Genomic DNA, 22,188 nt, shown 5'->3' on the forward strand with positions numbered 1-22,188 from the left:
ACTGAGGGGCCAGCCACTCCTCAACCACCACGCACCCCGCGTTCACCAGCTCTGAGCTCTGGGCCTCTGGACCGGGGTCTGGGCGCCCTGGGGAGCTGACCCCGCCCCCGCCCCCTCTCGGTCTGGGGTACTACCCAGACGGTGAATAATGCGGGGCCTGGCGGCTGGAGCGGCGCCGGAAAGGGGCCTAGCTGGGGCTGGCTTGGGGGAGGGGGCGGGCGGAGGCTCCTGAGAGGGTGCCGGCCACCCCCCCCGCCGCGCCCCTGCCCTTGCGGCCCGGGATCCCACGGACTCCCCCTCCCCCAGGAGGCCGCGCTGTCTCCCCGGGGGCTGGGGGCGCCCCTTGACCCTCAGCAGCCAGGCCTGGGCGGGAGGGGCGTGGCCAGCGCGGGGCGGGAGGGACTGATGCGAGACAGACGAAAGACTGAGAGACTCGGGCAGAGAGACTAGATCCAGCTGTAGAGCAGAGCCCCCGCCCCGGGCTATTTTTAGACCCCTTGGGCCCCCCTCCAGGCCGCGAGGGGACCTAGTCACCCCTCCTTCGGCCGGGGACCCCGCGCCGCCAGGCCCTCCGTCGGTGCCCCTGCGCGACGTGGCAGCGCGGGAGTCCTCCCGCTGTGACTCGGTTTCCCCAGGGGGCCCGGGAGGCCGAGCTGCCCTGCTTCCGCCTCCGCACTCCCTTCCTCCCGCCAGACATTTACGCGTGCTCCAGGGCCCAGGACGGCGCGCCTACCCCTGCACGCCCCCTCGACCACCTTCAGCTGAGGACAGTTGGCCCTGAGGTAAGGGGCGGGGCATGAGAGTGGGCAGGTGTGGCTTGAGTGCATCCTACCGGCCGATCCGCGCTGCCGTGGGTGTGTTCCCGTGGGCGGTGACAGCTACTAGGTGCTGGGTGTCCAGGGGCACTCTTGAGCCTGGGTCCCAGTCTGGAGTGCTGCCTGCCCTGGGCACCTGCTGGCTGGTGTGAGCAAGAATGTGCTTGTGTGTGGATTCCCTGAGTCTGGGCCAGGCCTCTCCGCGTCCTGTAGCGCTGCAGCCAGAGACAGTGCTGAGACGCTGGGTATGGCTGCAAGTGAAAGCACACGCCTGGTTGGTTGTGTGTCTGCACGCACACTCGGAGTTGTGTCCATCACTAACCAGTGGCTGCCTGGCCTGGATCGGTCCTGTCCCTCTGTCACCCATCTGTTCCCCTTGCCAGTGGTGAGTGCTGAGAGGATGCCCGCTGGACAGATGAGGAAACTGAGGCTCAGGGGGACCACATGAGTCAGGGCCAAGGCTCAGCTCTAACCCAGTCAGGCTGACTGGGGTGGGGACCTGGGTGGTGTCACAAACAGGAAAAGTTCCCGGAAATAGAGCCTTGTGGTGAGGGGAGGCAGGGCCGGGTCTGGGAGCTGCCTTGCGTGGAAGTGTTTGTGTCTGTGTGGGCGTCTGTGGCTTCACAAGGGCGTACAGAGGGTCCCCACCCTAGGGCGCGCAGATGCGAACCGGGCGTGAGCTGGAACCAATGCAGTAACGGGCCTGCTCCCTGCATGTTCGTGCCAGAGGGCATGATCCTTGGTCAACTGGGCAGCATTAGAGAACTTAGGAAATGTGGAAATAGACTGAGGTCATACAGTGCATGAGGGCTCCCACCTGGCTGCTCAGTGTGTGCACCCAGGAGACAAGCTGTGAGCACAGCCAGGAAGCAGGAAGAGTGCGGGCACCAGGCTGGGATGGGTGTGTGTGTGTGTGTGTGTGTGAGTGAAGACTGAAAGTCTCAATGGCAAGAGCAAGTCGGGCCTGGGAAGACTAGCCCAAATGCTGGCAGGCAAGTCAGTGGCCTTGTTGTCCCCATTTCAGAAAGGGGGAAACTGAGACTTGGCAAGGTCGAGCCCCCGCTTGACAGTGGCAGATCGGGGGCTCCAGTCCAAGCTTGTCTGAGGTCACTGTCGCCCCTCTGGGGGGAGGGTGGGTAGGCCCCTGGCGAGGGGACAGGCAGGCAGGCCAGGGGGTGGGGTGTTGAGAGGCAGAGGGACTTGTTAAAAAATGGATGGCTTGTGGAAGCAGCAGGGGGAGAGTGGGCAGGCAGTGATGGACCATCAGGCAGAGGAGGGGCCCAGCCCTTGGAATCCAAAGACTACAGTCTGCCAGGGACACCGTGGTAGTGGGGGGGCAGCCTGGTGCCCACGCCTGGCCCAGCGCCCAGGCCTCTGGGACAGTGGGCTGGAGCCCTCCCAGCCTCCCCGAGGTGAGCTGAGGGAGCACTGAATGTCTGTCCTGCAGTTCTGCAGAGAGGAGCCAGGACCCAAGAGAGAGAGATTTCTGGAACTCAGGACCAGCCAATGAGAGCTGTGGAACCTCAGCCCCCTTAAAGTCTAGATGCTTCAGGCCTTTGGGTTCCTGAAGTGGGACCTTGTTAGAATTCTAGAACCGGGGACTCGTTAGAATTCCAGAACCCTGGATTTTCCAAATCCAGACCTCTCCCACTCTCGGGTTATAGGATCCTTGGGTTTGTCCAGCAAATCTGGGGTCCATGTTTCTCATGAGGCACAGAGAGGGAGAGCAGTTCTCCCAAGGGCCACACAGGCGTGCTTCTGGACCTCGGAGCCCTCCTGGTCAATGTGGGAGGGAAAGGGAGGCCCCGCCAGGTGCCCCTCCTGGCCCGCTTTCCTGGGGAACTTGAGCAGGCTGCTATCACCTGAACCCCTGGTTGGGGGACTGGAAACCACATGCTGGGGCCAGAGGAAGTGGTGCCAGTTTCCAGTCTCCCCCAGGCCAGGGGTCCTGGGGTCGCAGTTTTTGTTTCCACATATGGGAAGCGTGAAACAGACTCGGGGTCTATGTCCCTGGGTGCATGAGCTCCTGCACAAGAGTAGGGGACCCTGGGGCCATGAGATGCGGGAGGGGCTGGCAGTCACTCCAGGGTGAGGCAGGGGCAGTGACCACAGACACAGCCCGAGTCCCGAGAATATTTAGAAACAACACATACCAGCTCCGAGGGAGGGAGGGAGGGAGCGCCCTGTCCCAGGGGGAACTCAAGTGCAGGTCGAATCTGAGCTGACGACAAACACATCCCTTCCCCGGAGTGGAGGGCTCAGATGGCCACGCGCCGTGGAAAGGCCGCATGCCACCCTCGCTCAGGATTTAGTTTCTCACTCGAGGCCCCACCCCACCAAAGTGGTGCTGACCTTGGCTGTCAGCCTGGGAGGGAGGCTCAGAGGAGCTGGATAATTTATGAGGCTAGATAAGGAGTTGCTGAGATGAATTAAAGAGATGGGGAGTGAGGTGGGGTGCAGCTAAGCACACTCGCTGCTGAGGCTGGTCACGGGACACAGCCCCAGGGCTCGTCATTGGCCCCATTTTATCAGAAGGGAGACTGAGGCTCAGAGTAGGGAAGAGACTCCTCCAAGGTTCGTGAGGGAAATCATGGCAGTCATTTTAGAAAAATTCTATCCCTTTTTGGCTGTGCCTCATGGGACCTTGGCAGGGCAAGCATGTATGTAGTCTTACTCACTGGACTGCCAGGGAATTCCCTAGAAATGATGACCCTCCACACCCACCTCTCACCAGCCTCTGCCTGACTGCAAGGCTTTTGACACAGATGCACACATTTGATCTCCAGTCAACTCCGGCTAGGCTGTGTGACTTTGGATTAGTTACTTAACCTCTCTGTACTTCTGATTCCCTGCCTCCGCAAAATGGGGATCATAAGACTCTGAGTTCTCATTTCAAGGGACCCTGAAAAGTTTGATCCCTGGTCCGGTAACTTGATCCCATATGCTGCAACTAAGACCTGGTACAGTTTAATTAATTAATTAATAATAAAATAATGTTGTCGTGGTGGTTTAGTCGCTCTGTTGTGTCCAAGGCTACTCTGTCCATGGTATTCTCCAGGCAAGAATACTGGAGTGGGTTATCATTTCCTCCTCCAGGGGATCTTCCCAACCTAGGGATCGAACCTGAATCTCCTGCATTACAGGCAGATTCTTTACCACTGAACCACCTAGGAAGCCCAATAAAATAATAATAACTAAATTTTTTTTTAATTAAAAAAAATAAGTGGACCTTTCTGGGCGTCAGCTGCCTGGAACCTCCATGCCTCCCACCGTCCTGCCTCCCCACTTTTGTCTACTCTGATCCTGCGGCCAATGGACCCTCACTGCTGGCACAAGCATGGTTTGTGATAGGCACGCATACCACATGGGAGGCTGGCCCCATGGGTGGCCCTGTGCCCTCCCAGCTGGATCCTTTTGGGCAACTGAGAGAAGACTTTTTAAAAAATTATTATTCAAGTATAATTGCTTTAGAGAGCTGACTTTTAAATGGTGTCATTTTCTTTCTCCTCAAACACTGGTCAATTCATCCACACCCCAGTCAGACCCACACGTCTCTCCAGTTTTCTCCCCCAGCCCCATACTGAGGAGTTTATAGCCCATTTCCTCCTGCTACTGTTTATAGCCCGTCACTGGGGATCCAGTTGCTTCCAGTGAACTGGGTTTTTTTTTCCCCCAGAATGGAACTGGATTTCAGGGTTTCTTTTTTATTAAACAAAAATGGGGGGGGAGGAATATACATGATTCTAACACAGGAGGAAGAATGTCCCTAAAGACCAACGGGGTCGGATCTTCCCCGAGGCCTTCATGAGGAATTGTGACCTCAAGGCTGACCACAGAGCTGGCCTGAGAGTCAGCGACCTCTGGCTGCCAGCCAGTGGCCCTCCCCACACTGCACGTGTCCTGTTTTACAGCAGTTGAAATCTGTCCTGGATCCTTCCTTCCATGAAGGACTCAGATGGATGACCCCCAGGGAACCAGAAGTTTAGAGAAGAAAAAATCATTTGCCTGAGGTCGCATAGTTGGTGTCAGGGCTAGAGTTCAAACCCAGAGCTTCTCAACCCTTCTCTGCAACCTGGCAGACACTAATTGGTGTCTTCCAGGGTTCCCAGAGGAGGGAACACTGATCCTTGCCTTTGAGGGTCACTGAGCCTGGGGCAGGACAGAGTTGGAGCTAGTCATACTAGTAATTGTAATAGCAGGACTACTACTAGGAGTAGTAATAGTAATGCTTACTGAGCTGGGAGTGAGATAAGTGAGGAAAGGCATCTTCAAGGAGGGTATAGTTGAGCTGGGGCATTGAAGTTTGTGTAGGAGTTCACTGGGGCCACTCAGACTAATATGCAGAATGAATCACCAAAATCCTCTCTGCCGCCCACCTCCCCACAGGTGTCTCTGAACCACCACCAGCCTTGGCCTGATGAAGTGGTAACCCTCCCTACTATGCTCCAGAACCATGTGGCCCAATGCCAGTTCTCTGGGGCCCTGTTTCCGGCCTATGAACATCACACTGGAGGAGCGGCGCCTGATTGCCTCCCCATGGTTTGCAGCCTCCTTCTGCCTGGTGGGCCTGGCGTCCAACCTGCTGGCGCTGAGTGTGCTGATGGGCGCACGGCAAGGCAGCTCCCAGTCTAGATCTTCCTTCCTGACCTTCCTCTGTGGCCTGGTCCTCACTGACTTCATGGGGCTGCTGGTCACCGGCGCCATCGTGGTGACCCAGCACTTCGTCCTCTTTGAATGGCAGGCCGTGGACCCTGGCTGCAGCCTCTGCCACTTCATGGGTGTCATCATGGTCTTTTTCGGCCTGTGTCCGCTGCTGCTGGGGGCCGCCATGGCCTCAGAGCGCTTCCTGGGCATCACCCGGCCCTTCTCAAGGCCCGCGACTGCCTCGCAGCGCCGAGCCTGGACCACAGTGGGGCTGGTGTGGGCCTCTGCGCTGGCACTGGGCCTGCTGCCCCTTCTGGGTGTGGGCCATTATACCGTGCAGTACCCCGGCTCCTGGTGCTTCCTCACACTCGGCACCGATCCGGGGGACGTGGCCTTCGGCCTGCTCTTCGCACTCCTCGGCAGCGTCTCAGTGGGGATGTCCTTCCTGCTCAACACCATCAGTGTGGCCACCCTGTGCCACGTCTACCATGGGCAGGCGACCGCCCAGCAGCGCCCGAGGGACTGCGAGGTGGAGATGATGGTGCAGCTCATGGGCATTATGGTGGTGGCCAGCATTTGCTGGATGCCACTGCTGGTGAGTGGCGGGGGTAGGAGCGGGGACTGCCTGGGGCCTGGGTTCATCCTGAATAGATTCATAACCCTCAGGTTCTCATTAGCCCAAGAAAATGTGACCCCAGGGTCCAGGGGTACTCCCTTGAGTGAGACACAGATAACCCCAAACTGGGGGCAGGACTGGGGCAGAAGCAGTGTCCTGGGACTGAGATGCCCAGGGAGGGGCTCCCAGGCTCTCCCCACCCCAGGGAGGGTATCAGAGAAGACTTTCCGTAAGAGGGTCATTGGAGCTGGGGTTTTGAAGGAGGAAGAGGAGTTTACCTGCTAGATGAAACCAGGGAGGATATTCCAGGTGGAATCACTGAATCATTTCTACCTTGTGCCTAGTTCTGGGCTGGACCCCAGCTTTGCACAGATGTTCCTGAGTCAGGTGAGTTTACTGAAGTCCTTCCACTGATTAATATAATTGGCCTTTTGGAGTTGTTATTTTTCCATTTCTGATTCAATCTGGACAAGTCTGAAGACCAGAATCAGATACTTGGTTTCCAGCCCATATCCAACAAGGACTTACCATGTGACTCTGGCTATGGGCTTCCTTCTTCCAGCCTCAATCAGTTCCTTAGATTTTAAAAGAAAGAAGAAAGTGTTCGTTGCTCAGTCATCTCCAACTCTTTGTGACCCCATGGACTGTATAGCCTACCAGGTTCCTCTGTCCATGGAATTCTCCAGGCAAGAATACTGGAATGTCCAGGGGATCTTCTCGACCCAGGTATCCAACCCGGGTCTCCTGCACTGCAGGCAGATTCTTTACCGTCTGAGCCATGGGGGATGATTTAAAAGGTGCCTGCCTCTCAGAGTGATTCAGGAGGAAATGAACTCATTTATCCATTTGTTTCTTCAACAAACATTGATTGAACACCCAGTGTGTTGCAGGCTCTGGTCTAGATGCTGAGAAGGGAACAAAAAGTACAAAATGCTTGACTTCCTGCAGCTCTTTGATCATGGTGGTGGCGGTTTAGTTGCTAAGTCGTGTCAGACTCTTGCGACCCCATGATCATGGGGAAGACAGCAAATAAACAGTGCATAAATAAGTGACATGGTAGATATTAGGAAGTGATAAGGGCTAAAACAAAAACTAAATCTGTGGGATAGGAAGATTGCAAATTTGGTTGTGCTCTGTTTTGCTAAATGTTTTTACATGTGTCAGTGGTGGGAAAAGAAATAGAAGGGAGCATAAGTTTTTGTGTGTGATACATGAAGCTGCAGGCATGACGGGCCCCGGGGGAGCAAAAGTTACAGTATGATGCTTCTGGCTGAGCAATGTGCTTCTGAAACCCAGTCCCTGGGGTGTCCCTCCCAGGTCTGTTTTCATACAGCTGAGACCGTTTCTATTTTTGTTTATTATAATTATTATCATTATTATTTATTGAGCAGCATCCAGAGGATGCCTGTGAGCACCTGATCGGGTTTCCCCCTCTCTGCCTACAGCACCTCAGGGCTCCCATCTCCCTCAGGATAAAACCCCAAGTCCTCCTGCAGCCCACAAGACCCTGCGAGACCTTCTCCATCCCCTCCCTGCCCTTCTGTCCGCCCTCTCTCCCCCTTGCTCACTCTGCTCCAGCCACACTAGCCTCCTTGCTGTTCCTCCAACATGCCAGGCATGATGCTGCCCCAGGGCCTTTGTATGTGCTGTACCGTCTGCCTGGAATGCTCCCCCAACCCCAGATCTCCATGTGAATCACTCCTTCACTCCTCCATGTCCTTGCTCAAATGTCACCTTCAGCAAGAGTTCCCTGACAAAGGTCTGCCTCAGCATCTTCCTGATCCCTGCCTTCCAGGCTTGACTGTCTTAGAATACCCCCAGATGACCCCTGCCCTGCCCTGAACCATTAGAGTCTCAGCTGAGACTCTGAAGGATGGATAGGAGATTAGAGAGATGTGTGTGTTAGTCACTTAGTCGTGTCCGATTCTTTGTGACCCCATGGATTGTAGTTTGCCAGGGTCCCCATCCATGGAATTTTCCAGGCAGGAATACTGGAGTGTGTTGCCATTTCCTTCTCAGGGATCGAACCCAGGTCTCCTGCATTGCAGTTGAATTCTTTACCATCTGAGCCACCAGGGAAGCCTGAATAGGATATTTGTTCTTGTTCAGTCGCTCAGTTGTGTCCACCTCTTTGCGACCCCATGCATGCCAGGCTTCCCTGTCCTATCTCCCAGAGTTTGCTCACTCATGTCCATTGAGTCGATGATGCCAGCCAACCATCTCATCCTCTGTTTCCCCCTTCTCCTCCTGCCCTCAATCTTTCCCAGCATCAGTGTCTTTTCCAATGAGCCAGTTCTTCCCATCGGGTGGCCAAAGTATTGGAGCTTCAGCTTCAGCATCATCCTTCCAATGAATGTTCAGGGTGGATTTCCTTAGGATTGACTGGTTTGATCTCCTTAATAGGAGATAAGCTGCCAGATAAAAACCAGGAAGGCGTTTTAGGTAGAATCACTGAGTCATTAAATGATTCCCAAGTCCCCTTTGGGAGCCAAGTTTTTCCTAAAAGGCCATATAGTATCCCTTTTAAACACTGTCTCTGGGACAACCACACAGCTCTTCTATTGGGGTGTGAAAGCTACCTGGAAATGACTGGGCACGCCTAAGTGCCAAAAGGAGTTCATTTATGGACTCGGAAATGTGAATTTCATGTAATTGTCACATGTCACAAAATATGCTTTCTGTTTTTTTTCTCACCATTGACATGTGTAAAAACATTCTTAGCAAAACAACAAACCAAAAAGGCACAAATAAAGCAAACAAAGCACAACAAAAACAGGTGGCAGGCCAGAGTTGGCCCATGAGCGAACTCATGCTCTGAAACCTCCCATGGCTCCCTGTTGTCCCAGAGGAAAGGTCCACAGACACTTCCCTCCATCTCACTGGGGAAACTCCTATTCTCCATCTGATTACCTCTCAAGCCTGGCCCAACGCCTCCTCTGGGCTACAACAGTACCTCCATGTCTGCTTGGTCACACCAACCGCCACCACCGAGCCGAAACCACCTGGGCATGTAAGTAGAGCCTGGGTCCATTGTGGCCACAGCACTGTCCCCAGAATTGCCCAGCACACAGTAGGTGCTCAGGAAACAACTGTACTGTAGTGATTCAATATAATATTAATATTAATCATAGTATTATTTTAATTATAATTATGAAATATAATACCCACTATAATAATTATTTGTATTAGAATTAATATATATAATTATAACAACTGTGATATAATTGTTAAATACTATATAATATACACTATAATTGAGTGAGTGAGTGAGCGAAGTCACTCAGTTGTGTCCGACTCTTTGTGACCCCGTGGACTGTAGCCTACCAGGCTTCTCCGTCCATGGGATTCTCCAGGCAAGAATACTGGAGTGGGTTACCATTTCCTTCTACAGGGGATCTTCCCAACCCAGGGATCGAACCCAGGTCTCCCACGTTGGAGGCAGACGCTTTAACCTCTGAGCCACCAGGGAAGCCCGAAACTATAATTATATAGTATTAATTAATATTTAATAAGTATATTAATCATATAATATATAAGGAAGCCCCAGTTAACATTTAATAATTATATCAATCATATAATATATATTTATATAGTATATAATTGTTAAATACCGTCAGTGTCCTCAGTCCATGGGATTTTCCAGGCAAGAGCGCTGGAGTGGATTGCCATTTCCTTCTCCAGGAGATCTTCCCGACCCAGGAATTGAACCCGGGTCTCCCACAGTGCAGGCAGACGTTTTACCATCTGAGCCACCAGGGAAGCCCCAACATATAACTATAATTATATATATTCATAGAATGGGAAAGACTGGGGATCTCTTCAAGAAAATCAGAGATACCAAAGGAACATTTCATGCAAAGATGAGCTTGATAAAGGACAGAAATGATATGGACCTAACAGAAGCAGAAGATATTAAGAAGAGATGGCAAGAATACACAGAAGAACTGTACAAAAAGGATCTTCACGACCAAGATAATCACAATGGTGTGATCACTGACCTAGAGCCAGACATCCTGGAATGTGAAGTCAAGTGGGCCTTAGAAAGCATCACTACGAACAAAGCTAGTGGAGGTGATGGAATTCCAGTTGAGCTATTCCAAATCCTGAAAGATGATGCTGTGAAAGTGCTGCACTCAATATGCCAGCAAATTTGGAAAACTCAGCAGTGGCCACAGGACTGGAAAAGGTCAGTTTTCACTCCAATCCCAAAGAAAGGCAATGCCAAAGAATGCTCAAACTACCACACAATTGCACTCATCTCACATGCTAGTAAAGTAATGCTCAAAATTCTCCAAGCCAGGCTTCAGCAATATGTGAACCGTGAACTTCCAGATGTTCAAGCTGGTTTTAGAAAAGGCAGAGGAACCAGAGATCAAATGGCCAACATCCACTGGATCATGGAAAAAGCAAGAGAGTTCCAGAAAAACATCTATTTCTGCTTTATTGACTATGCCAAAGCCTTTGACTGTGTGGATCACAATCAACTGTGGAAAATTCTGAAAGAGGTGGGAATACCAGACCACCTGATCTGCCTCTTGAGAAATCTGTATGCAGGTCAGGAAGCAAGAGTTAGAACTGGACATGGAACAACAGACTGGTTCCAAATAGGAAAAGGAGTTCATTAAGGCTGTATATTGTCACCCAGTTTATTTAACTTATATACAGAGTACATCATGAGAAACGCTGGACTGGAAGAAACACAAACTGGAATCAAGATTGCCGGGAGAAATATCAATAACCTCAGATATGCAGATGACACCACCCTTATGGCAGAAAGTAAAGAGGAACTAAAAAGTCTCCTGATGAAAGTGAAAGTGGAGAGTGAAAAAGTTGGCTTAAAGCTCAACATTCAGAAAACGAAGATCATGGCATCCGGTCCCACCACTTCATGGGAAATAGATGGGGAAACAGTGGAAACAGTGTCAGACTTTATTTTTCTGGGCTCCAAAATCACTACAGATGGTGACTGCAGCCATGAAATTAAAAGATGCTTACTCCTTGGAATGAAAGTGATGACCAACCTAGATAGCATATTCAAAAGCAGAGACATTACTTTGCCAACAAAGGTTCGTCTAGTCAAGGCTATGGTTTTTCCAGTGGTCATGTATGGATGTGAGAGTTGGACTGTGAAGAAGGCTGAGCGCCAAAGAATTGATGCTTTTGAACTGTGGTGTTGGAGAAGACTCTTGAGAGTCCCTTGGACTGCAAGGAGATCCAACCGGTCCATTCTGAAGGAGATCAGCCCTGGGATTTCTTTGGAAGGACTGATGCTAAAGCTGAAACTCCAGTACTTTGGCCACCTCATGCGAAGAGTTGACTCATTGGAGAAGACTCTGATGCTGGGAGGGATTGGGGACAGGAGGAGAAGGGGACGACAGAGGATGAGATGGCTTGATGGCATCACTGACTTGATGGACATGAGTCTCAAGGAACTCCAAGAGTTGGTGATGGACAGGGAGGCCTGGCGTGCTGCGATTCATGGGGTCGCAAAGAGTCGGACACGACTGAGCGACTGATGTGATCTGATAATTAATTATATCAATTATTATATAATATATGATTATATATTATATAACTGTTAAATACTATATAACATATAACTATAGTTAGGGGGTTTCCCCAGTGGCTCAGCAGGTAAAGAATCTATCTACAATGCAGGAGGTGCTGGTTCAGTTCCTGGGTTAGGAAGATCTTCTGAAGAAGGGAATGGCAAGCCACTCTAATATTCTTGCCTGAAAAAAAGCCCATGGACAGAGGAGCCTGGCAGGCCATAGTCCATGGGGTCACAAACAGTTGGACCTTACTGAGCAAAACTATTATAATTACATATTATTAATTAATATTTAATATATCGATCAGTATATAGTATATAATTGTTAAATACTATATAGCATATAATACATATTATTAATTAATATTTAATAACATTGATCATTATATATTATATAATTGTTAAATACTATATAACATATAGCTATGTTATTAATGAATACTTAGTAATTAGATCACTCATGTAATACATAGTCACATTACAATTATATATTATATAATTAATTACATATATAATTTTAAATACCATATAATAAATAATATGGTTATAATTAACAACATATTATTAGGTAACTATATTATTATATCTATAATTATTTGTAAATTAGTGTATATAATAATTTGTATCATATTACATATTGTGTAATATTAAACATAAATCCAATATTTAATAATCTATATTAAACTTACTATGTTCAACATAAAATTATTTAATATAAAATTTTTGTCATAGAATTTTATAAACTATAAATTTCAATGTAATATAAAGTGACAAAATAACATAAAATTTAATTATTTAATATAAATCTTATACCATAATTTGATATATTATTATATATAGTATGTATATTTGATATATGTAAAGTTTATATAAAATATGTGTTTAATAGAATAATAACACTGGCAGTCACAGTGATTCCACCTGTTCGCACCTGCAAGTCCTCTTTGTCCACCGTGTTTAATCATGTCCAGGGAAGGAGCAGGAAAAGTGTGCTATTTTGCAGCCACATCAGCTGAAGCTCAGAGAAGTCAGGCAGATATCCTGAAGGTCACACAGCCCAGCAGGAACAGAATCAGCACTGGATCTCAGGGGACAGCAGGTGGCACAGGCAGGTGCTGGTGGAGGGCAGGGCTGGCTGCCAGCCTGGCCCCTGGCTGACTGCTCTGGCTCCCGGCAGGTCTTCATCGCCCAGACGGTGCTGCAGAGCCCACCCGCCATGAGCCCGACGGGGCAGCTGTCCCGCCTCACGGAGCGGCAGCTGCTCATCTACCTGCGAGTGGCCACCTGGAACCAGATCCTCGACCCCTGGGTGTACATCCTGTTTCGCCGGGCAGTGATCCAGCGCTTCTACCCTCGCCTGAGCACCCGATCCCGGTCACTGTCCCTGCAGCCCCAGCTCACCCGCAGGTCAACGATACACTAGGCTGGACACTCTGGAAGGACAGAGCACCCTGCCAGAATGTCCCCCACCAGACCTTTATCCTCCCTGTCGGTCGCTTCTGTCTGTCCTGATGCCCAGGAGCCAAGAGTGTAGCATAGACAGAGGGTTTGAACAACAAAATTGTGTGCTATCTTCCATCAGCCCCAGGGACGCCCCCAAGTCTTCCCTGACTCCCCTTTCCAAAGCCCTTCCCCTCTTCCAACCCCTTCTTTGAATCCCCTCCCAACCCTAGGAAGGATGTGACGGTGCTGGGCAGGTATCTGGAGGAAATCAGACTTGTAAGCTTCCCCTTGCAGAAATCCTCCAAAAATAAGGGGCTCCAACCCCTGAATCTGACCTTCTTACTGGGTATGGTTGATTCCCTTTGACATCCCAATTCAAGAAGGCTCTGTCTAGAAAGGTTGAATGCCAACAGACCCCCTCTCTTGCCAAAATATAATCTCCACCTCGGCTTTATTTTCCTTTGGCTCTGAAATCATCCATCATTGAAGTTTCTGGTGTCAAGATTCCTATCCAGCCCACAGCTGCTGAACAGGACTGGGGTGGGGGTTGGGGAAGCCCCAGCTGAGCAGGACTAGGGTGGGAGTTGGGGAAGCCCCTAGAGGTGGGGCTGGCTCCTCACTTCTCTCCCCACCCGCTTTATTGAGTCTTCCCTGAACATTTCACGGTTGAGATCTCCCGGAATCCTGCCTGAAACCCCAGGAGAGGGTTCTGGGTTAAACCCATTTTGTAGATGAGGAAAAGAGAGGACGACATAGATACCCAGAGACCATGGGGTACACACCTGCTTCCTCCACTGCAGATGAAGCACATGCCTTCATCAGCTTGTGGTTTCACCATCTATCCACTCAGCCCCTCAGACTCTCTGTACCTTGAGCAAGCAGCTCCTGGCCCACAGTAGCTGCTCAATAAAAGTAGACTGATCTTATACAGACTGATGTGTGTCCTGCAGGGCCCTCAACACCTGCACAATTAGCACTTATAGGGTGCCTGGCACATAGTAGGCACTTAAGAAGCATCTAGTGTTTTCGTGTCAGCCCCTTCCTCTGCTCTCCCCCAAATACCCGCCAAAATAACACATCAGGCTGCAGGGGTGGGAGGTGCCTTTATGCCTTTATTCCCCACGAGCCCTCAAGCCCTCAAGGTACATGAGAAAGAAACTGCCTCCTGCCTCCCCTGCCCGCCCCTACCCCACTGCCCTCCCATAGACCTAGGATCAGCTGTTTCCACCCTCCCTTCCTCACCTGCCCCACCCCATGTGCGGGGTGGGTGTGGAATGAGGTCACCTGCTACTTCTGGGCAACCCAGGCAGGGAGGAGCAGGAGGAGCAGGATGGGGGCCCCAACTATGTCACGCCCAAGCTACTGCCCTCCATGGTGGGGTAGGAGCTCTGACTCCCGTGGAGGTAACCCAGACTCCCTGAGCATGGAGGAGGGGGCAGGCCCCTCAAATGAGGGTTCAAGGGGCTGAGAACGAAGGAGGGCCACCCTGGGGGCAAAACTAGGGATGACGGATTTGGTGGGTGGGGTAGACTTCTGGGGTCCCAGCTGGGGCTTGGGGGAAAGGGCTGGTTTCTGGAGGGTGAAGGGGGACTGTGGGTGTGGGGCCAGGGGAGAAGTTGAGGGGCTTTGGCCAGGGCTAGGGTTGGGCGGGGTTCCTCGTACCAGATCATGGGGATGGGGCTGGGGGCAAGAGATTTGGCTAGGACCTGGAGTCGGGGCTCTGGGTGGTGGGCCTAGGTGTTGAGGTCGGGCATAAGGGGTGGGATCAGGCTGGGTTCTGGGGTCAAGGCCTGGGGTCTGTGGGCAGGGCCCCTTTCTAGAGCTGAGCTGGATTCTTGGACTGGTCTGGCTTCTAGTTTTAGAATCAGATTCAGTTCTGGAACTAAGGTGAACTCCAGAGCTGGGCTGAGTGTTTGAAGTGGTCTGGGTTTCAGAGCTAGGCTGAATTCTAGAGCTGCACTGGGTTCTGGAGCTGAACTGCACTCCAGAGCTGAGTTGAGTTCTTGCACTGGTCTGGGTCCCAGAGCTGGGCTGGGTCTCAGGACTGAGCTGGGTTCCAGAACTTGTCTGGGTTCTAGAGCCAGGTTGGCATCCAGAAGCAGGCTGTGTTCTGGAGCTGAGCTGGACTCCAGAGCTGGACTGAGTTCTTTCACTGGTCTGGGTCCTAGAGCTGGGCTGAATCTCAGGGTTCAGCTGGGTTCCAGAACTGGTCTGGATTCTGGAGCCGGTTTCGGATCCAGAGCTGGACTGTACTCTTGAACTGCTCCAGGTTTCAGAGCTGGCTTGCATCTCAGACCTGAACTGAACTGTGGAGCTGAGTTGGGTTTTGGAGTTGAGCTTGACTCCAGAGCGGGGCTTAGTTCCTGCACTTATCTGCATCTCTGAGCTGTGAGGGGTTCTAGAGATGAGCTGCGTTCCAGAGCTGGTCTGTTTCCCAAAGTCTGGCTCAGTCCCAGAGCTGCCCTGGGTTGTGGCCTGGATTTGGTTTTTAGAACTTGTCAGGCTTTCTGAGCTGAGCTGAGCCTCAGAGATGTTTTGAGCTCCTGGGCAGGGCTGGGTCCTTGAACTGGGCCTACTCTCGGAGTTTGACACAGCTGTGAAGCTGAAGTCTGTGTCTGCATCCTTCTGGGTCCCAGGACTTGACCGGGTTCCAGATATTAGCTGTATTCTGGAATGCACCTGGGTCTCAGCAGTTGACTGTGTTTTGGAGCCAGGTGGGATTCCAGAGCCAGCCTGGGCTCTAGAACCGAGCTGAGTTCTGGAGCTGGGTGGAGTGCTGGAGGTGGACTGAACTCTGGAAAGAGGCCAGGCCCGGAGATTAGTACTTGTCCCAGAGCTGGATGGCATTCTAGAGTTGCTCTGTGCTCTGCAGTGAGCATGGGGCTCAGCATCAGGCTGAGCTCTGGAGGCAGGTCTTGCCCCAGCAATGGGTGGGGGTCCAGAGCTTGTCTGAATCCTGGAGATGGGTTTGCTTGTTGCACGAGGCTGGGTGCTAGAGCTGGGCTCAGTCTCTGAGCTGGATTCATCACTGGAGCTGGACTGGGCCCTAGGACGCAGATAGGGTCTGGACCTGGGCTGGACTGAAGTGTGCATCTGGGTTCCTGAGCTGGCCTGGGTTCGGGAACAGGGTTGCATTTCAGAACCGTCTTTGACTGCTAAGCTGGAGGGGCTTCCGGGGCTGGACTGCCTCTTGAGTCTCACGTGGGCTCCAGAACTACCTGGTGTTCCTGAGCTACATTGAGTATCCAGGTTCGGCTGAGTCATGGAGCTATCTTGAACTGCAGAGTTGGATCGAGTTTTATGGCAGGGCTTGGTCATAAAGCTGGCTTGGCTTCCAGAACCAGGTTGGATTTCAGAACTGGGCTGGGTCTTCAAATTTATTTGGGTTCCAAAGCTTGACTTCACATCAAAGCTCCACTTTGCCTCAGAGCTGTCCTGGGCTCTAGAGCCATCCTGGGCTCTAGAACTGAGCTGGGTTCTGAAGCTGGATTGCATCTCAGAACTGGATGGGGTTCTAGTGATGAACTGGGCCTCAGAACTGACCTGGGTTCTAAAGAGGGACTTGGTCTCTGAACAGGGCTGAGTCTCAGTTCTGGGTTTGGTCTCTGAGCTGGGCTGGGCTCTAGAGTAGGGCTGGGGCTCTGATCTGGGCTTGGTCTCTGAGCTGGGCTGGGCTCTAAAGCAGGGCTGGGGCTCCAATCTGGGTTGTGTCACAGATCTGAGCTTGGTCCCTGAACTGGACTGGACTCTAGAGCAGGACTCGGGCTCAGATCTAGGCTTGGTCTCTGAACTGGGCTGTGTTCTAGAGCAGAGCTGGATCTCAGGTCTGGGCTTCTGGACTCTGGAGCAGGGCTGGGCTTTGGAAACTGACCGGGAGGGCTGGGGCGGGGGGCTGGGCTCCGAGCTGGGGCTGCGCTTGGCACCAGAGCAGACTAGCCACAGGCTTCCCTGGCCTCGCCGATGGCGGCCCACACCTCCACCACAAACTCGTCCGGGAAGGCGAACTCGCCCAAGACGGAGTCTAAATGGCGTGCAAACTCCTGGACGCTCACTGTCTTCTTGGATGTCTCCACCATGGTGGATGCTGCAGGCCAAGCAGAGGGGAAGTGGGTGAGGGTTCTCCCTGGGGTGGGGGGGTCCCTGCCTCCTCCCCATGGGCTGCCCTCCCCCCAGGGTCCACCCAGCTTACCCTGGCCCCTTACCCAGCTCTGGGTCCCGAATGCCCATGTAACTTTCCAGCAGATCGTCCACCCTCCGAGATGCCTCCTCCTCGAATTCACTGGGCTGGGGGCATGGGGGGCAAAGCAGAGAGTCAGAAGCCTGGGATCCTCAGGCCCAGCCCCCTCCCCAAGCCACTACCCCTTTGGTGACAGCAGATTGGGATCTTCCATGAGTCAATGCTTCTGGTCCCGCCATTACTGCCCTGCCTGACAAGAACCCATTCTGCAGATGGGGAAACTGAGGCTGAGTAAAGGAGAGGGTCTTCCCCAAGGTCATACTGAGTCAGCGTCAGCGGTAGAACTCTGTGTGCAAGAGCCCCTGAAGGCCCCCCATCCCCTCCACTCACCACTTCCTCCACAGTGGCAGCCCCCCCAGACCGAAGCCGCAGGGTCTCCCTCCCACTGCTGACTTTTGCTTCCATGGGGTATTTGCTGCTCCGGCTCCTCTGGCTGATCATATCTGGAGGGGACAGAGTAGAGGAGGTGCATGTGTTCTGGGTGAAGCTACATCTTCGTAAAGACTCAGAAGCCACCAACTGAGCCCTTCTAGAACATTCCTACCCTCCAAAGTCCTCCTTATTTCCATGGATGAATCCTCAGAGACCCTGTTTGAGAATCCTTCCTTCCCTTAAATTTCCTTCCTCCTCTCAAAATGACTCTCCCTAGAAGAAACTACTTCAGATTCTCCTTAGGGACAGTCTAGAAAGTATCTTGCTCTAGCATTTGCTCTCCCTAATCTAGTCATTGCTTTCCCGCAATGACTAGATTAGGGAGAGCAAATGCTAGAGCAAGATACTCCTGTATTCTTGCCTGGAGAATCCATGGACAGAGTAGCCTGGCAGGCTACAGACCATGGGGTCACAAAGAGTGGAACACGACCGAGAGACTAACACTTTCACAACCTAGTCGTGAGGGCTTCCCAGGTGGCTCAATGATAAAGCATCTGCCAGCCAATGCAGGAGACGTAAGAGATACGGGTTCGATCCCTGGGTCAGGAATTTGCCCTGAAGTAGGAAGTGGCAACCCACTCCAGTGTTCTTGCCTAGAGAATCCCATGGACAGAGGAGCCTGGCAGACTACAGTCCATGGGGTCACAAAGAGTAGGACCTGATTGAACCACTGAGCACTCACACATGCAAGGTGACCTCCTTATCTCATCCACAGACCAGTCACAGACTTCTCTTTGAAAAGCTCCATTCAAGAATTCCCTATGAAAGCCACTGTCTAGAACTCACCAGAGACTCAGAGCAGGACTTTAAAAGCTGCCAGTTAGGTTACAGAATAGATCCAGACAGCTCCTTATCCTTTCTCAGTCTTCCCAAGCCTCCCCCGACCCCATGCCTGGGCTGACTCTATGACAATGTAGAAATAACCCACCTGTTTCTCATACAGTGCCAAAAGGTCTCTGTCCTGTTACCAGGGGCATCTAGACCCTTCCATCTTGTCCCATCCCCTGACCCTTTGCCGCTCCTTACATCCAGAGAACCCATTTCTGAAAGAGCTTCACCCCACCCAGCCTGTCCCCCAGGGCCCCAGGTGGCCCTCACCGAAGGCTCTCTTGGGCTGCACCAGCCGCAGGGTGAAGGGCTGAGACTTCGGCAGCTCACGCAGCATCTTGGCCACCTCGTAGTGGCGGCAGCCGACGATCGAGTGGTCGTTTATGGCCTCAATGCTGTCTCCCACACACACTGCCTCGATTCGGTTGATGATGCTGCCTTCCTTGATCCTCTGCGGGGGACCCAGAGTCATTCACAGGACCCCACCATCCAGCCACCCCACTCGGGTCCCCAGAGCCCATTCACACCACAGAGGAGCAGGGGCTCACCCCAGATCGCCGGACACCCTGGAAGCCACCTCCCCCTCACCCCAAAGTGGGCACCTTGATGAAGGCATAGCCGGCCCCGTTGTCCGTGATGGTCAGTCCCAGGGCGTCCTCCGTCTTAGTGACCTCCACCTCCTTAGTCTCGCCGCGCACATGGGCAAAGATAAAGTCCTCCAACCCTATCTGGCCGCCCAGGAGTTTCTGCATGTCCACCTTGTGGCTGTTTAGGGTGCAGAATAAGATCTGCCCCAAGAGGAGAGGGAGCCCCAAATTAACGACAGCCCTCATCCCCCACCATCTGCACAGAACAACCAGGGGATGGGCTCAGGGGCCTGATAGGGATACTGCAGCACAAAAGCATGAAAACCCTGCCTTCCCCAGGATCGTAGTCATGCTTAAGGGCAGAATATGGGATCCTCAGAATGGAGTAGGAGGCGAGGAGACTGGGACCCCCAGACTGAGGAGCAGGATGAGAAGGAGGCTGCGGACAGATGGACGCCCTTCTTCCATCCTCCCTCAGACTTCCACTTTTAACCCTTTGATGACCTGACAACCCCAGACCATCTTTTAAAGGCAGTTAGTTCCAAATCTCCTGGCGCCCCCTGGGGGCTGAGGGGCGTACCTGTGGCCCAGTCCCTGACTCCCATGACCTCGGACATCTCACCTGGCAGGGAGCTGCCGGGAACCCCAGTCCCCAGCCGCGCCCAGGAACCGGAGGCGCTTCCCTGAGGGCTGGGGTCCACTCCTAGCTGGGTAGCCCAGTGTTTTCCGGACGATCTAAGGATCCACGAACCTTAAGACTTGCTCACCTTTTGCACAGGGAGTGCAAAGGGGGTCCACGGGGTATGGGCACCGCAGGATCCGAGAGGTGAGTCTCTGAGATCTGGAGATAGGGTCCCCTCCATCCGGAGATGGAGGATCTGGGGACCCCGTCCCAGAGTCCAGGGTTCACCCCTATCCCCGGTCGACTAGTGGGCCTCGGGTGCTGGGGTCCGCGGGCCTCACCTCGGTGGGCGCAATTCCGAAGGCCTCGGCGATCTTGGCGTAGAGCTCGCGCACGTTGGTGAAGCCCTCGATCTTGCCCGTGGGGCTGCCGTGCGCCAGCTGCGTGCGGAAGACGAGGCGCGGGCGGGCACGGGGCGCGGCTGGGGTCTGGGACGCCGCCGGGGCCTCGGCGGGCGAGGGCGGGGGCGCGGGCAGGCGCTGAGCCTCGGCCCCCCGGGCCTCGCGGGCCTCTGTGGTCTCCATGGCAGGAAGAGCTTGGTCACCGGGGCCACCGCCACAGCCGCCGGATCCGCCGCTTCCTGCAGCCTCCCCTCCCCCGGCCCAGGGCGCGACAGCAGAGCCGCCCGGGGTAAGGGGATCCGGGAACCCGAGCCTCCCGGGAAGACGACACCGCGGAGTGTGTATGCGAGGGTGGGCCCCAGGTGTCCCGGCCCTGCCAGGTCCAGCTGTGCTCTCCCCGGGGAGCAGGGGAAAAAATAAGGATCACAAATAAGGATAGGGCAACTGCTAGTGCCAGAGTGCTCACTCTCTGCTGGGCGCACTCATTTAATCCTTGCAACAACCGTCGGAGGTGGGGAGAACCCTTACCCTACCCTTACCCTCAGGCATAACTGAGCTACATCGTGTCCATCCCCTGCCCACAGCCCTCCAGGGCTCCCACCTCCCCTGGGGTAAACCCTAGTCCTCTATTCTGCCCACAAGGCCCTGCACAAGCCGCCACATCCCCATCCCTGGCCCCTTCTCCTCCCTCTTTTCTTCTGGCTCACTCTGCTCCAGACACATGGGCGTCCTCCCTGCTCATTCAACACACAGGGCCTTTGCACAGGCTGTGCCCCCTCCAACACCTGGAACGTCTCTCACATCTCCAAGTGGTTCACTCCTTCGCCTCCTCAGCTCTTGGCTCAGACGTCACCTCCTCACCAGGTCCCAGTTTCTCTTCCCTGCTTTTTTTCCTCCCTAGCACTGAGCGTGACCTGGCAGGGCAGATATTTTATTTATTCATCCTGTGTTTCCTCAGTCTCCTCAACTGGAGGAGAGGAAGGCAGGAGTTCTCTGAGCCCATTGGGTTACAGATGAGAAGGCTCTGGGTACTAGGAGGTTTCTCTCAGAATCCCCTGGGGACCCACTGTCACCAAAAGGAATGTTGATTTTGGCTCAATAAACAGCACTGGAATGCCATACAGCAGCTCAAAAGGGAGGACTTATGCCTCTGAAGAATCTCAGAAACCAACCATTGCTGGAAAAGGCAAGTTACAGAAGGCTTCAGACGAGGTAAGAAAATTTACATAAAGCTTGAAAACGTGCAGAACGGCATACACACCATAACACAGATGAGCCTTGAAAACCTGATACTCATTGAAGGAAGCCAGATTGCAAAGGCCACATAGCCTGGGATACCATTTAGATGAAGTGTCCAAAACAGCCAATGCATGGAGACAGAAAGTGGATTTGTGGTTGCCAATGGCTGGGGGAAGGGAAGATGGGGAATAATAGCTAACATGGAAGGGGCTGTTGTTTGTGGGGTGATGAAATATTCTGGAATTAAGTGGTGCTGGCGGTTGCACAACTTTGTGACTATACTAGAAACCACAGAATTGTACATTTTCAAATCTTTAGAAAACAAACTAAAACAAACAAACAAAAAATCCATCAAAATGGTATTCTTGTGGAAAGACATCCTTTTGTGCTAAAGGTTATGTAAAGACCTGACCAGGAATGGTAAACTCCAAACCTGCGATGAGGGTACGATGCCAGAGAGGGGGTGAGGTGAGGAAGCACACACGTGTGTGTGTGTGTGTGTGACAATATCCATCTTTTCCAGTTTCCTGGGGCAGCCATAACACAGTACCACCAGTTGAGTGGCTTAAAAACGATAGAAATTTATTCTCTCAAAATTCTGAAGGCTAGAAATCAATTTGTCAGCAAGTCCAAGCTCTTCTGACTCCTTGGGTGGCATCCTCTCCCCCCAGCACCACTCCCAGCCTCTGTTGGTGGCTAACCATCCTTGGCCTTCTTTGGGGTGTGCTCTGCTCCAGTGTCTGCCTGTTGTCACATGGCTGTCTCCTTTCTCC

General features: G+C 52.7%; 2 protein-coding genes across 3 annotated transcripts; one reads left to right on the forward strand and one right to left on the reverse strand.

Moving 5' to 3' along the window:
• Positions 1 to 414: 414 nt before the first annotated feature.
• Positions 415 to 13,995, forward strand: TBXA2R (thromboxane A2 receptor). Its single transcript, XM_086410198.1, has 3 exons — positions 415 to 782; positions 5,202 to 6,054; positions 12,804 to 13,995. The coding sequence occupies exons 2-3, from the start codon at positions 5,269 to 5,271 to the stop codon at positions 13,047 to 13,049; spliced, it is 1,032 nt and encodes a 343-aa protein (XP_086266324.1). The 5' UTR covers positions 415 to 782; positions 5,202 to 5,268; the 3' UTR covers positions 13,050 to 13,995.
• Positions 13,996 to 14,161: 166 nt separating this feature from the next.
• On the reverse strand, positions 14,162 to 20,481 carry GIPC3 (GIPC PDZ domain containing family member 3). 2 transcript variants are annotated; one of them, XM_086410173.1, is made up of 6 exons: positions 20,117 to 20,481; positions 19,169 to 19,354; positions 18,837 to 19,017; positions 17,637 to 17,749; positions 17,259 to 17,353; positions 14,162 to 17,153 (listed from the first exon to the last, which is right to left on the reverse strand). In XM_086410173.1, exons 1-6 carry the CDS (start codon positions 20,357 to 20,359, stop codon positions 14,429 to 14,431), a joined length of 3,543 nt encoding a protein of 1,180 aa, XP_086266299.1. In that variant the 5' UTR covers positions 20,360 to 20,481; the 3' UTR covers positions 14,162 to 14,428. The 2 variants fall into 2 exon arrangements, with proteins under 2 accessions (XP_086266299.1, XP_086266300.1); XM_086410174.1 differs by having other exon boundaries at positions 17,272 to 17,353; positions 20,117 to 20,480.
• Positions 20,482 to 22,188: the final 1,707 nt, after the last annotated feature.

This window comes from Bos grunniens, chromosome 7 (genome assembly GCF_055505025.1).
Source record: "Bos grunniens cultivar Pamir isolate PY7600 chromosome 7, Bosgru_T2T1.0, whole genome shotgun sequence".
Lineage (NCBI taxonomy): Eukaryota > Metazoa > Chordata > Mammalia > Artiodactyla > Bovidae > Bos > Bos grunniens.